Raw genomic sequence first — 12,928 nt, 5'->3', positions numbered from 1 at the left:
ATATTTGATAACATGTCAAAATTACAAAATAAAAAGTCAAAACCATGACATATAAGATCATGATTATGAGATGAAATGTCAAAAATATGAGACATTTTCAAACTGATGAGATAAAAAGTCGAAAATGTGAGATAGAAAGTCGAAATAATTACATGTAAGTCATAAATATTTGATAAAATGTAAAAAATACAAAATAAGAAGTCAAAATTATGAAGTAAAAAGTCAAAATCATGACATATAAGATCATGATTATGAGATAAAATGTCAAAATGATGAGAAATTTTCAAACTAATGAGATAAAAAGTCAAAACTATGACATAGAAAGTCACAATAATTACATATTTGTCATGAATATTTGATAAAATTACAAAATGACAAAACAAAAAGTCAAAATCATGACATATAAGATCATGATTATGAGATAAATTGTCAAAATTATGAGACATTTTCAAACTAATGAGATAAAAAGTCGAAAATATGAGATAGAAAGTCGAAATAATTACATGTAAGTCATAAATATTTGATAAAATGTCAAAAATACTAAATAAAAAGTCAAAATTATGAGGTAAAAAGTCAAAATCATGACATATAAGATCATGATTATGAGATAAAATGTCAAAATGATGAGAAATTTTCAAACTAATGAGAGAAAAAGTCAAAACTATGACATAGAAAGTCACAATAATTACATATTTGTCATGAATATTTGATAAAATTGCAAAATGACAAAACAAAAAGTCAAAATCATGACATAAGATCATGATTATGAGATAAAATGTCAAAATTATGAGAAATTTTCAAACTAATGAGATAAAAAGTCAAAACTATGACATAGAAAGTCAAAATAATTACATATATGTCATGAATATTTGATAAAATGTCAAAATTACAAGTCAAAATCATAACATATAAGATCATGATTATGAGATAAAATGTCAAAATTATGAGGAATTTTCAAACAAATGAGATAAAAAGTCGAAAATATGAGATGAAAAAAATGCGGTTGAATAAGTATTTGGATACTAGCCGCCATCTTGTAAGTATGCTAACGTCTCTGATATTAGCATGACAAAGTTAACATGCTAACGTTTCATGCTAGGTGTTTGTCTTGATTCTTCATGTAAAGGGGAAGATATAAACATCCCATACAGCAAGTGATTTATTTATTATGTTTGTATATCTTGTTTAGCACTTAGCAATACTGCTACATGATGCTTTGTGCTTGCATCTGTTTAGCACACAGCTTCTAAAACTTGTAGATCATCCTCCTTATATTCGGGCTCAAAAATAGAAGTTTCTGTATCATCATTTGTCCCAAAGTAGTCTTTGTTGTCTCTCTTCAAGTCTGCCATGATTAGTAGTCTTGTTGTTGTCAAAAGGAAAAACTAATGTTGTGATGCATCAGTGAAATGAATACGCCTCCGTATGCTTAAAATTAGCAAAATATGTAAATATTCCGTTATTATGATTGTTACTATATATAATATACTATGATGATGATGATTTATAGAAAAGAGCGACTGCCATCAGCTCCCATTGTTAGCTGACTTTTGCTAGCGTTTATTTATGATTTAGAATGCATTAAAAAAAAAAGGGAGTGCAGTAGTTTCACAGGAATAACTACAATATGGACACCTTAATGTCAATTTATTCACACACAGAAACCAAACTCAAGTTTTAAATGAAAATAAAGACTTTTTTTTTTTTAAATGAAAATAAATACACTCAAAGCTAAATCTGACTTATTTACGTCACTTGTTGATCTTTCCTTCACGCTTGCTATGGCGTGTTGACGCCCAGAGCAAGCCAGCCAATCAGATTAACCCCAAATCCTGATTGGCGTCCCGCACGGAGCCAATCAGCGACGAGTCTGTGTGACAAGGGCGGGGCTTAAGGACCGGAGGTAGTCCCTGCGAGTGAGAACTTGACGGTCGCCGTCTTCCCTCTCACAACTTTCCGCCACACGCCAGGAGTCACATGCGCCTTTCCTACCCGGGTAAGGTTCGTCTTTGCCCGCTTGTCGTCCCTCTCGGCGCTCGTTTGACCGCTGGAGGTTCGAAACCTGGTTTTGTTACTTGCGACGGTGTCAGCAAGTCGGGCAAAAGTTTGTCTTCGGGACGAATATATATATATATATATATATATATATATATATATATATATATATATATATATATATATATATATATATATATATATATATATATATACACACACAGTCCATGCTTGCTTTCTTTAAATAACCTGCTGCCACGTTGCTTGAGTCACTTTGTACTAGCCACTTTATTAGGTACACCCACATATATGAGAACGCCTGTAAATAAATAATATGCATCAATAAAGTACTTAACGTATTTTTCCGACTATAAGGCGCACTTAAAATCCTTTCATTGTCTCAAAACTCGACAGTGCGCCTTATAACCCGGTGCGCCTAATGTACGGAACAATTCTGGCTGTGCTTACCGACGTCGAAGCAATTTTATTTGGCACATGGTGTAATGATAAGTGTGGCCAGTAGATGGCAGTCACACATAAGAGATACACGTAGACTGCAATATGATGGCAGTCACACATGAGAGATACGCGTGGACTACAATATGATGGCAGTCACACATGAGAGATACGCGTGGACTACAATATGATGGCAGTCACACATGAGAGATACGTGTAGACTACAATATGATGGCAGTCACACATAAGAGATACGTGTAGACTACAATATGATGGCAGTCACACATGAGAGATACGCGTAGACTACAATATGATGGCAGTCACACATGAGAGATATGTGTAGACTACAATATGATGGCAGTCACACATAAGAGATACGTGTAGACTGCAATATGATGGCAGTCACACATAAGAGATACGCGTAGACTACAATATGATGGCAGTCACACATGAGAGATACGCGTAGACTACAATATGATATCAGTCACACATAAGAGACACGTGTAGACTACAATATGATGGCAGTCACACATAAGAGATACGCGTAGACTACAATATGATGGCAGTCACACATGACAGATACGCGTAGACTACAATATGATGGCAGTCACACATGAGAGATACTCGTAGACTACAATATGATGGCAGTCACACATAAGAGATACGTGTAGACTGCAATATGACGGCAGCAAAAAACACCAAAACTTTAAATGTTCCATTGAGAATATAGAACATTATACACGGCACTCCAAAATCCGTCAAAATATTTTCGTACGACTTTGCTAAGCTAGGAAGCACCGCTTGATGGATTGTCGGAGCATTACGACTACCATAGTCAGACGTACTGTGCTTCAGCCTACGGTATTATTATGGTGTGTGTATAAGAACCCCAAAATGGCACCTATTAGCAGACATTATATGCAATATTATGCAAAAAAACAGAAAAATTATAAAGCAAAAGTATTAATAATAATAATATCAATAACAATTGTTTAATGTATTCGTAAAAAAAAATTCAAAAAATATATACATTTTCGAAAATCGTGAATACATTTAGAATCGGAATAAATAAAAATCACGATTCGGATGTAAACTGATTTTTTTGGAGTACCCCTACTCATTAGATTGTAGCTAATCCATTCTAGTCCCTGGCTCTTCTGTAGAACGTAACACGGGCCTCCAGCTGTCCTCCCTTGCGCCAGATAGTCTTACATTTCTGTCGCTATCATCTCAGGACATTCCAGAAGAGCCCTTCCTCCGTTGGCAGGTCGACTTCCTCACCCAGGGGTCTCGCCCTGCCTTGGATGGCCGCCCTCCAAGTCCTCCACCTGCCTCCAGTGACTTCGACCCCACATCGATCCCTTCCTCCCGAGAACCATGGAGTCCGCTCCCTCTTCGGAGGCGGACCCTCCGACTGTGACCCCGGCGGCGCCGTCTCCGGACCCGGCTTCTTCCAGCGGCGCGGACCGTGACACCCCCGCCTCCTCCGCCGCCGCCGCCCCCCAGAAAAGAACTTTTGCTTCCGTCGCCCAGCGTGTGATCATACAGGAGAGGCTTAGAAAAGCAGAAGAGGAAGAAGATTCTGAGGAAGAAGGTAAGATGGAGGCTGAAGACTTCTCCGTAATACCCAAATTACTTAGTAACTTAAAGGGGAACTGCACTTTTTGGGGGGAAATGTTGCCTATCATTCACAATATATAAGACAAGAACACATATTTTTCTTGTGGAGGGTTCTCCTGAGTCCGGTAGATCTGTCTTTGAGCCCGGTGTACCGGGTTTGTGCACGTTTTTATTGTCATACACCCAAGTATGGATTGCTTTCCAGCAATATATTTTGGACTTTCCGGTCCGGCGTGTCTTTGCTCTTCCTCGTTCTGTCTCTGTGCGTGTGTCTTTCTCTGGCTCCGACTCCAACCACGTGTCTCGGCCCGGCTGCTGCTAATAAAGGCGACGGGTGATTAGATAACCAGCCCCAGCTGGGCAATCCACTCACCTGCCGCTGGCTTCGAGGCCGGTCCTTACACACCCCGCTCCGCGGCAGGCCCGCAGACCACGCCCCCCTCCACACATTCTAACTCATAAAATACGGCAAGTAGGAGGTGGCTAATAAGAGTACACTATTTCGCCCATAAAGTCCTATAAAAAAACATCCAAAAACTACTCCATTTATTATTACTCCATTTGTTATTATGAGTGCTAACGCAGACAAACAATTTTTTTTTTACAGAGTGCTAACTAGCTTATAAGTTTGAGTTAAAGTACCACTGATAGTCACGCACACACTAGGTGTGGTGAAATTACCCTCTGCGTTTGACCCATCCCCTTGTTCCACCCCCTGAGAGGTGAGGGGAGCAGCGAGCAGCAGCGGTGGCCGCGCTCGGGGAATCATTTTGGGGATTTATGCTACTATATTGACATATTGAGCTGCTGCATCGCCTCTGAGTTGGTGAAAGTTAATTCTAGATCAGGGGTGTCCAAACTTTTTGACTTGGGGGGCTGCATTGGGCTAAAAAAAACTTGGCTGGGGGGCCGAAAGCCGCTATAAAGTGACTATATGTGTATGTGTGTACGTTTTATATTAATATAATTTGATTTTAAGAGTATGTGAAAGTTTTGACTACCACCTTGTGGAGTGTTTTTCCCATCATGCACTCTCACGGATTTAAATGGGTGTAATTAAAAAAAAATGTCAGTGAGAAGGTTGTGTTATGTGTGACCTTGTGCGTTGACCTTAAGTTAGTTGCATATTCGTAATAAAAAAAATAAAAATGTTGCACCATGACTAGGGAAGGTTGTGCGGATATTGTCATATAAGTCAATGCTGTGTTACGATTATTGTGTGAATTTAGGGCCATTGGTTTGATTTACTCAATGTCTATAAGAAGTCACTAATTCTTTAGCAAACATAGGTCTGGATTTTAAAATTAATTTGAATACTCTTCGCAATGCTTAATTGAACTAATGACATCTTGCAAGCCAAATTTACACCTCTGTTCTAAATTATAAATAATGCCTCTCACCTACCTGTATAGGAGAAGGTGTTTAGCCTTTGTGAGGATTATGAGGAATTGTTGATGTAAACGGGAAGACATAAACACCCCATCAGTCTTTATCCCAGTGAGAGCATACACTGTACAGTAAGTGATTGTTTTATTATGTTTGTATATCTTGTCTAGCACTTAGCAACACTGCTACATGATGCTTGGTGTTTGACCAAAGCTGCATCTGCTTAGCACACAGCTTCTAAAACTTGTAGATCGTCCTCCTTATATTCAGGCTCAAAAATTTGAAGTTTCCAGATCATTATTTGTCCCAAAGTTGTCTCTCATGAAGTCTGCCATGATTAGTAGTCTTGTTGTTGAAGGGCAAAGTGAACGTTGTTATGCGTTTTGTGAAATTAAAATGATCAAAATATGTAAATATGACATGTTATCATGAAAGTTACTAGATACTACATAAACGTATACTTACAGTGTGTATATAAAATGATGGTGAAGGTTTTTGGATGTTTTTTAAAGAGCTTTATAGGCGGAATAGAGCCACTTCCATTATCTCCATTTTTAGCTGAAGTCTTGCACTCTTCCGCCCTTTTTGATTACCTCTCCAGGAACTCTGAAGAAACGTTTCTCCTTTTCACGATTAGAACGGTTTGTACAGCCGAAAACCACACAAGCAAAGGGCATGTTTTTTTCGAGAAAGGCTAAATGGCGCCGATTATCTATTGAGAACAGAGTTAGTTTGACCACCACATGTTTTTAATAGGCGGGACGAACAATAATAAGGTTGTTTAAATCAAATTAAGAATGTTTAAGACAGGGGTGTCCAAACTTTTTCCCACTGAGGGCCGCACTCTGAAAAATCAAAGCATGGTTTTGATATTTTTCATTTTCAAAACCAATGCAATATATATATTTTTTTAACCTTCAGGGCTCAAGACCATAAAATTATGAAAATGTTAAAAATAAGTCATAAAAAATTATTTTAAATCTCTAGGTCAACTTATTTTTATTATTATCATTATTTTATTTCATTAATGTTTAATTTTTGTAAAGGAAAACCCGGTTTTCACGGCAAAAACAAACAAAAAAAAGCAACATTTTCCCCAATGTGGAATATTTGACGTCAAGTAATTGGAGCCTTAAATAGGTCAATAATTCATAGCAATATTTATTATAATTCATTATTTTTTCGAGCAATTAACATTTTTAATCTTGTTTTTCTTTTTTATTAGAATATATCTTTATTGTCATTGTACAGTGTACAGCGAAATTGTAAGCAAAACTAATTTAGTGCAAATTCGTAATAACACATAAACACATAAAAACATAAGAACATAAATAAATAGATAAAAATACATTAAATACATAAAAATATATGTATTATATAGGCGGAATAGAGCGACTTCCATTATCTTTGTTTTTAGCTGACTTTTGCTAACAATTATTTATGTGTTAGAATTAGAGATGTCATTTATCGACCGATAAATGCTTTAAAATGTAGTATCGGAAAATATCGGTATCGGTTTTTTAATTATCGGTATCGGTTTTTTAAATTTTTATATTTTATTTTTTTATTAAATCAACATAAAAAAACACAATATACGCTTACAATTAGTGCACCAACCCAAAAAACCTCCCTCCCCCATTTACACTCATTCACACAAAAGGGTTGTTTCTTTCTGTTATTAATATTCTGGTTCCTACATTATATATCAATATATATCAATACAGTCTGCAAGGGATACAGTCCGTAAGCACACATGATTGTGCGTGCTGCTGCTCCACTAATAGTACTAACCTTTAAAGGCCTACTGAAATGAATTTTTTTTATTTAAACGGGGATAGCAGATCTATTCTATGTGTCATACTTGATCATTTCGCGATATTGCCATATTTTTGCTGAAAGGATTTAGTATAGAACGACGATAAAGATTGCAACTTTTGGTATCTGATAAAAAAAAGGCTTGCACCTACCGGAAGTAGCGTGACGTAGTCAGTTGAACATATACGCAAAGTTCCCTATTGTTTACAATGATGGCCGCATGAAGTGAGAGAGATTCGGACCGAGAAAGCGACAATTTCCCCATTAATTTGAGCGAGGATGAAAGATTTGTGGATGAGTAAAGTGCAAGTGAAGGACTAGTGGGGAGTTGAAGCTATTCAGATAGGGAAGATGCTGTGAGAGCCGGGGGTGACCTGATATTCAGCTGGGAATGACTACAACAGTAAATAAACACAAGACATATATATACTCTATTAGCCACAACACAACCAGGCTTATATTTAATATGCCACAAATTAATCCTGCATAAAAACACCTGCGTGTTTGTTATGCTAGCTCCTAGCTCCTCTGCTAGCTCCTAGCTCCATAGAACACGCCAATACAATTCAAACACCTGATCAACACACACAATCACTCAGCCCAAAAGACCGTTCACCTAACCCAAGGTTCATAAAGCTTATATATTTTAAAAAAGTTACGTACATACGCAAAAAAAAAGTTGCGCACATACGGTCAAGCGATCAAATGTTTAGAAGCCAAAGCTGCATACTCACGGTAGAACATCTGCGTCTTTGTCATCCAAATCAAAGTAATCCTGGTAAGAGTCTGTGTTGTCCCAGTTCTCTACAGGCGTCTGTGTATCGAAGTCAAAAGTCCTCCTGGTTAGAGTCTCTGTTATCCGAGTTCTTCCATCTTGACTGCATCTTTCGGGAATGTAAACAAAGAAGCGCCGGTTGTGTACTGTTGTTGCTGACTACGTTCGAAAAATACGTCCATTTCGCACCGACAACTTTCTTCTTTGCTTGCTCAGCTTCCTTCTCCATAATGCAATGAACATGATTGAAACAGATTCACGAACACAGATGTCCAGAATACTGTGGAATTATGAAATGAAAACAGAGCTTTTTCGTATTGGCTTCAATGTGGAAGGCATACCCGTGTTCCCCGGTCTACGTCACGCGCATACGTCATCCTCAGAGGCGTTTCGAACCGGAAGTTTAGCGGCAAATTTAAAATGTCACTTTATAAGTTAACCCGGCCATATTGGCATGTGTTATAATGTTAAGATTTCATCATTGATATATAAACTATCAGACTGCGTGGTCGGTAGTAGTGGCTTTCAGTTGGCCTTTAACACTTCATTTTACTCATTTTCATTCTTTACTAGTTTCTATGTAACTGTTTTTATATTGTTTTACTTTCTTCTTTATTCAAGAAAATGTTTTTAATTTATTTATCTTATTTTATTAATTTTCTAAAAAAGGACCTTATCTTCACCAGACCTGGTTGTCCAACTTAGGCATAATAATGTGTTAATTCCACGACTGTATATATCGGTATCGGTTGATATCGGTATCTGTAATTAAAGAGTTGGACAATATCGTAATATTGGATATCGGCAAAAAGCCATTATCGGACATCCCTAGTTAGAATACATATGTTGTTGTCTTACATAAGGATATTGACTGATAGGCAAAATAAAAAACAAGTGCAGCTCCCCTCTAAGCTGCTGTACTGTAGTGCGAGATCCTCCTGTCTTCTCCTCCAGATGAAGAACCCGAGGAAGACTTATCTAAGGAGCAGATGGAGGAGAAGGCCAAAGCGGGTGATGCCAGAGCTCAGACCCGAGTGAGTTGCAGACCAGTTCTTTGGCGTTGCATGGTGGTCTATTTTTATCTCCTTTGCAACGTGACGCTCCCGGTGTGCTCCGCAAGGGAGCTGCTATGCAATCAAACGGCATGTTTTTCAACTGGCTTTCATCAGAAGTGACAAATGGTGCGGGGACTGACGGGGGTAAGTCCTGACCCACCGGTGCAGAGCGGCCCCATGGCTCTCTTGTCCGTGGCACATAACAACACAACACCCATAGCACACGTTGGTAATAGTTGAGATTTTCAGCACGGGTCAACCGCGTCCTTGCTAAATGCATTTAACGGTACGAGGAGATGGTCATGAACTCTTGGTTAATATTAGCAGTCACCCGATATATCCTGCCGGGGCCTCCATTACCCCCAAAGAGACGTGTAGTGGGAGAAGACAGGAGGGCCAGACTGCATGTGAGCGGGCACATAGGATTCATGGATCCTCGCCCCAAGCACGAGGGTCAAGTTTGAAGATTTTTTTCTGTCATTTTAAATGTGTAAGCCAGTGTTTTTCAACCACTGTGCCGCGGCACACTAGTGTGCGGTGAGATACAGTCTGGTGTGCCGTGGGAGATGATCTAATTTCACCTATTTGGGTTAAAAATATTTTTTGCAAACCAGTAATTATAGTCTGCAAATGGTGTGTTGTTGTTGAGTGTCGGTGCTGTCTAGAGCTCGGCAGAGTAACCGTGTAATACTCTTCCATATCAGTAGGTGGCAGATGTCGGAAACAGCGGGAGGCAGGGTGCAGGTAAAAAAAGGTGTCTAATGCTTAAACCAAAAATAAACAAAAGGTGAGTGCCCCTAAGAAAAGGCATTGAAGCTTAGGGAAGGCTATGCAGAACGAAACTTAAAACTGAACTGGCTACAAAGTAAACAAAAACAGAATGCTGGACGACAGCAAAGACTTACTGTGGAGCAAAGACAATGTACATCCGAACACGACATGACAATCAACAATGTCCCCACAAAGAAGGATGAAAACAACTGAAATATTCTTGATTGCTAAAACAAAGTAGAAATATCGCTCAAAGGAAGACATGAAACTGCTACAGGAAAATGCCAAACAAAAAAGGAAAAAGCCACCAAAATAGGAGCGCAAGACAGGAAGTAAAACACTACACACAGGAAAACAGCAAAAAAAGTCCAAATAAGTCAGGGTGTGATGTGACAGGTGGTGACAGTACACCTACTTTGAGACAAGAGCTATATTGATGCATGCTTGGTTATGCTTTAAAGTCATATCCAACAATTGCGACAACAACTTTGTTAAATGTTTAAATATTAACTGTCCGTTTACCGTACCGTGCCAACTGTACTACTATATGAGTACCTGTTTTCTATTGTTTCATTGAAAATAAAACCGCAAAGTCCATTTGGCTGTCATCTGTTTTAATTATGAGACACAATTGTGTCAAAGTCATGATTTTTTTGTTCATGCCTGAAATAAGAAATGATTACTTTAAAAAAGTAGTTTTATACTTGTGAGTGTTGATGACACAGCTTTGCAACACTTGATATTCTAGTTTCAAGCATGTTTTACTCAATATAGGTCAGGGGTGGGCAATTAGTTTTTACCGGGGGCCGCATGAGCAACCCCAGCACTGCTGGAGGGCCACATCGACAATATTTCAATTAAATTTTGCTCAATATTATTTTTGATATATACCGTAAGATAAATAATAATAATAATAATAATAATAATAATACTTTCATTTAACCTAACTTAACTTTATACCAAAAACACTGCTTTGGAAATCATTTGTACCCCTTTCAGAGATCACATTTAGTTCCCCTTAAACATCCTCATGTTGCACAATGAAATGTAAGCATAGGATGAAGTGTGCCTTCCTGTAACTTTCTCTCGTAACAGCATTCCATGATTAATATCAATAAATTAACATTAATAATAAATGACAGTAAAATAAGCACATGTATGACTGAGGAGTCATAGTGTAACTTTGTGTGCTGTTTGAGTTGTCCGACTTTTTGTGTGGCCATAAACGCACCAGTGGCTTAGTGGTATGCGTGTTGGTGACAGATGACAAGTTGGTTTTGGCCTGGTTTGTACGGCAGAAAATGACTAGTTTTTCGAGATAGAAGTGTTTTACTCATGTTTTTGGTGTGGTTATGTCCGAATATAAACAGTTTTGCTCAATAAAGTGATCGATATAATTCCTGTCCTCGAAGCATCTCGATAGACGTTACAATAATTGAACGGTGTTCAATTGAACGGTGTTGACGAACACCGTTAGGGCCGCTTGTTGTCACTGTCACTCAAAGTTGCATTGCAAAATTACACAGAATAAATGTGTTTATTTTGTTTAGAATTCAGATGGGATTTGATTTGGTGCGCGGCATATATTTGCTGTGCGCAGAGGACGCTTGAGCAGTGCACAATTGCGCAGGCGCGCACCTTAGAGGGAACGTTGCTTGGCAGTCCATGTCTTGTTGAAAACACGCCATTCCTCATCAACTTTTCTCGGGTGTAAACCGTGCATCACTTGTCGCTGCATGTGCACCTTCACTCGCAGGTTACACACGGACACACGCCCATAAATAACACTTTTCAAAATAAAAGCAGCACAGTTGTATTGCGCGCACGACATAGATGTTTTTTTCAACTTTATTTTGTAATTTGTGATTGCAGCTGTTCACATTCACTCTTAATCACGCACGCGCATACGTCCACACGGAAGTAATACGAATAACGCTTTTCAAAACAAAAGCAGCACCGTTGTATTGCACACTCGACATAGATACTTTTTTAAATCTATTTTGTCATTTATGATTGGCCTCACGCGGGCCGGACAGGGACGCACAAAGGGTCGGGTGTGGCCCGCGGGCCGCAGAATGCCCAGGTCTGATATAGGTCATCAAATCTCAGCAACAAGCTGTAATATCTTACTACAAGTAAAACACTCTAACATAAAATCTGCTTAGTGAGAAGAATTATCTTATCAGACAGAAAATAAGCAAATATCACCCTTATTTGAGATATTTCATCTTACTTAGATTTCAGTTTTTGCAGTGTACTCATTAGATCAGGGGTCACCAACACGGTGCCCGCGGGCACCAGGTAGCCCGTAAGGACCAGATGAGTAGCCCGCTGGCCTGTTCTAAAAATAGCTCAAATAGCAGCACTTACCAGTGAGCTGCCTCTATTTTTTAAATTGTATTTATTCACTAGCAAGCTGGTCTCGCTTTGACCCGACATTTTTAATTCTAAGAGAGACAAAACTCAAATAGAATTTGAAAATCCAAGAAAATATTTGAAAGACTTGGTCTTCACTTGTTTAAATAAATTCATACATTTTTTTACTTTGCTTCTTATAACTTTCAGAAAGACAATTTTAGAGAAAACGTACAACCTTAAAAATGATTTTAGGATTTTTAAACACATATACCTTTTTACCTTTTAAATTCCTTCCTCTTCTTTCGTGACAATTTAAATCAATGTTCAAGTAAAAAAAATGTTTTATTGTAAAGAATAAAAAATACATTTTAATTTAATTCTTCATTTTAGCTTCTGTTTTTTCGACGAAGAATATTTGTGAAATATTTCTTCAAACTTATTATGATTAAAATTCAAAAAAATTATTCTGGCAAATCTAGCAAATCTGTAGAGTCAAATTTAAATCTTATTTCAAAGTCTTTTGAATTTCTTTTAAAATTTTTGTTCTGGAAAATCTAGAAGAAATAATGATTTGTCTTTGTTAGAAATATAGCTTGATCCAATTTGTTATATATTCTAACAAAGTGTAGATTGGATTTTAACCTATTTAAAACATGTCATCAAAATTCTAAAATTAAGCTTAATCAGGAAAAATTAC

General features: G+C 37.7%; 1 protein-coding gene across 4 annotated transcripts in view; it reads left to right on the top strand.

Moving 5' to 3' along the window:
- Window positions 1-3,690: 3,690 nt before the first annotated feature.
- Window positions 3,691-12,928, top strand: part of wfs1a (Wolfram syndrome 1a (wolframin)) — a 63,279-nt gene continuing 54,041 nt past the window's right edge. For all 4 annotated transcript variants that reach the window (XR_009821906.1, XR_009821907.1, XM_062027276.1 and 1 more), the window contains exons 1-2: window positions 3,691-4,045; window positions 9,002-9,081. Coding sequence is in view for 2 of the 4 variants with exons in the window: in XM_062027276.1 (XP_061883260.1) it covers window positions 3,829-4,045; window positions 9,002-9,081 (297 nt within the window). In the remaining 2 variants the exon portion in view is untranslated. The remainder of the gene's footprint in view (window positions 4,046-9,001; window positions 9,082-12,928) is intronic.

This window comes from Entelurus aequoreus, linkage group LG18 (genome assembly GCF_033978785.1).
Source record: "Entelurus aequoreus isolate RoL-2023_Sb linkage group LG18, RoL_Eaeq_v1.1, whole genome shotgun sequence".
Taxonomy (NCBI): Eukaryota; Metazoa; Chordata; class Actinopteri; order Syngnathiformes; family Syngnathidae; genus Entelurus; species Entelurus aequoreus.
Note: the sequence above shows the minus strand (reverse complement) of the source record. Positions and strands in the feature narration are given on the sequence as shown.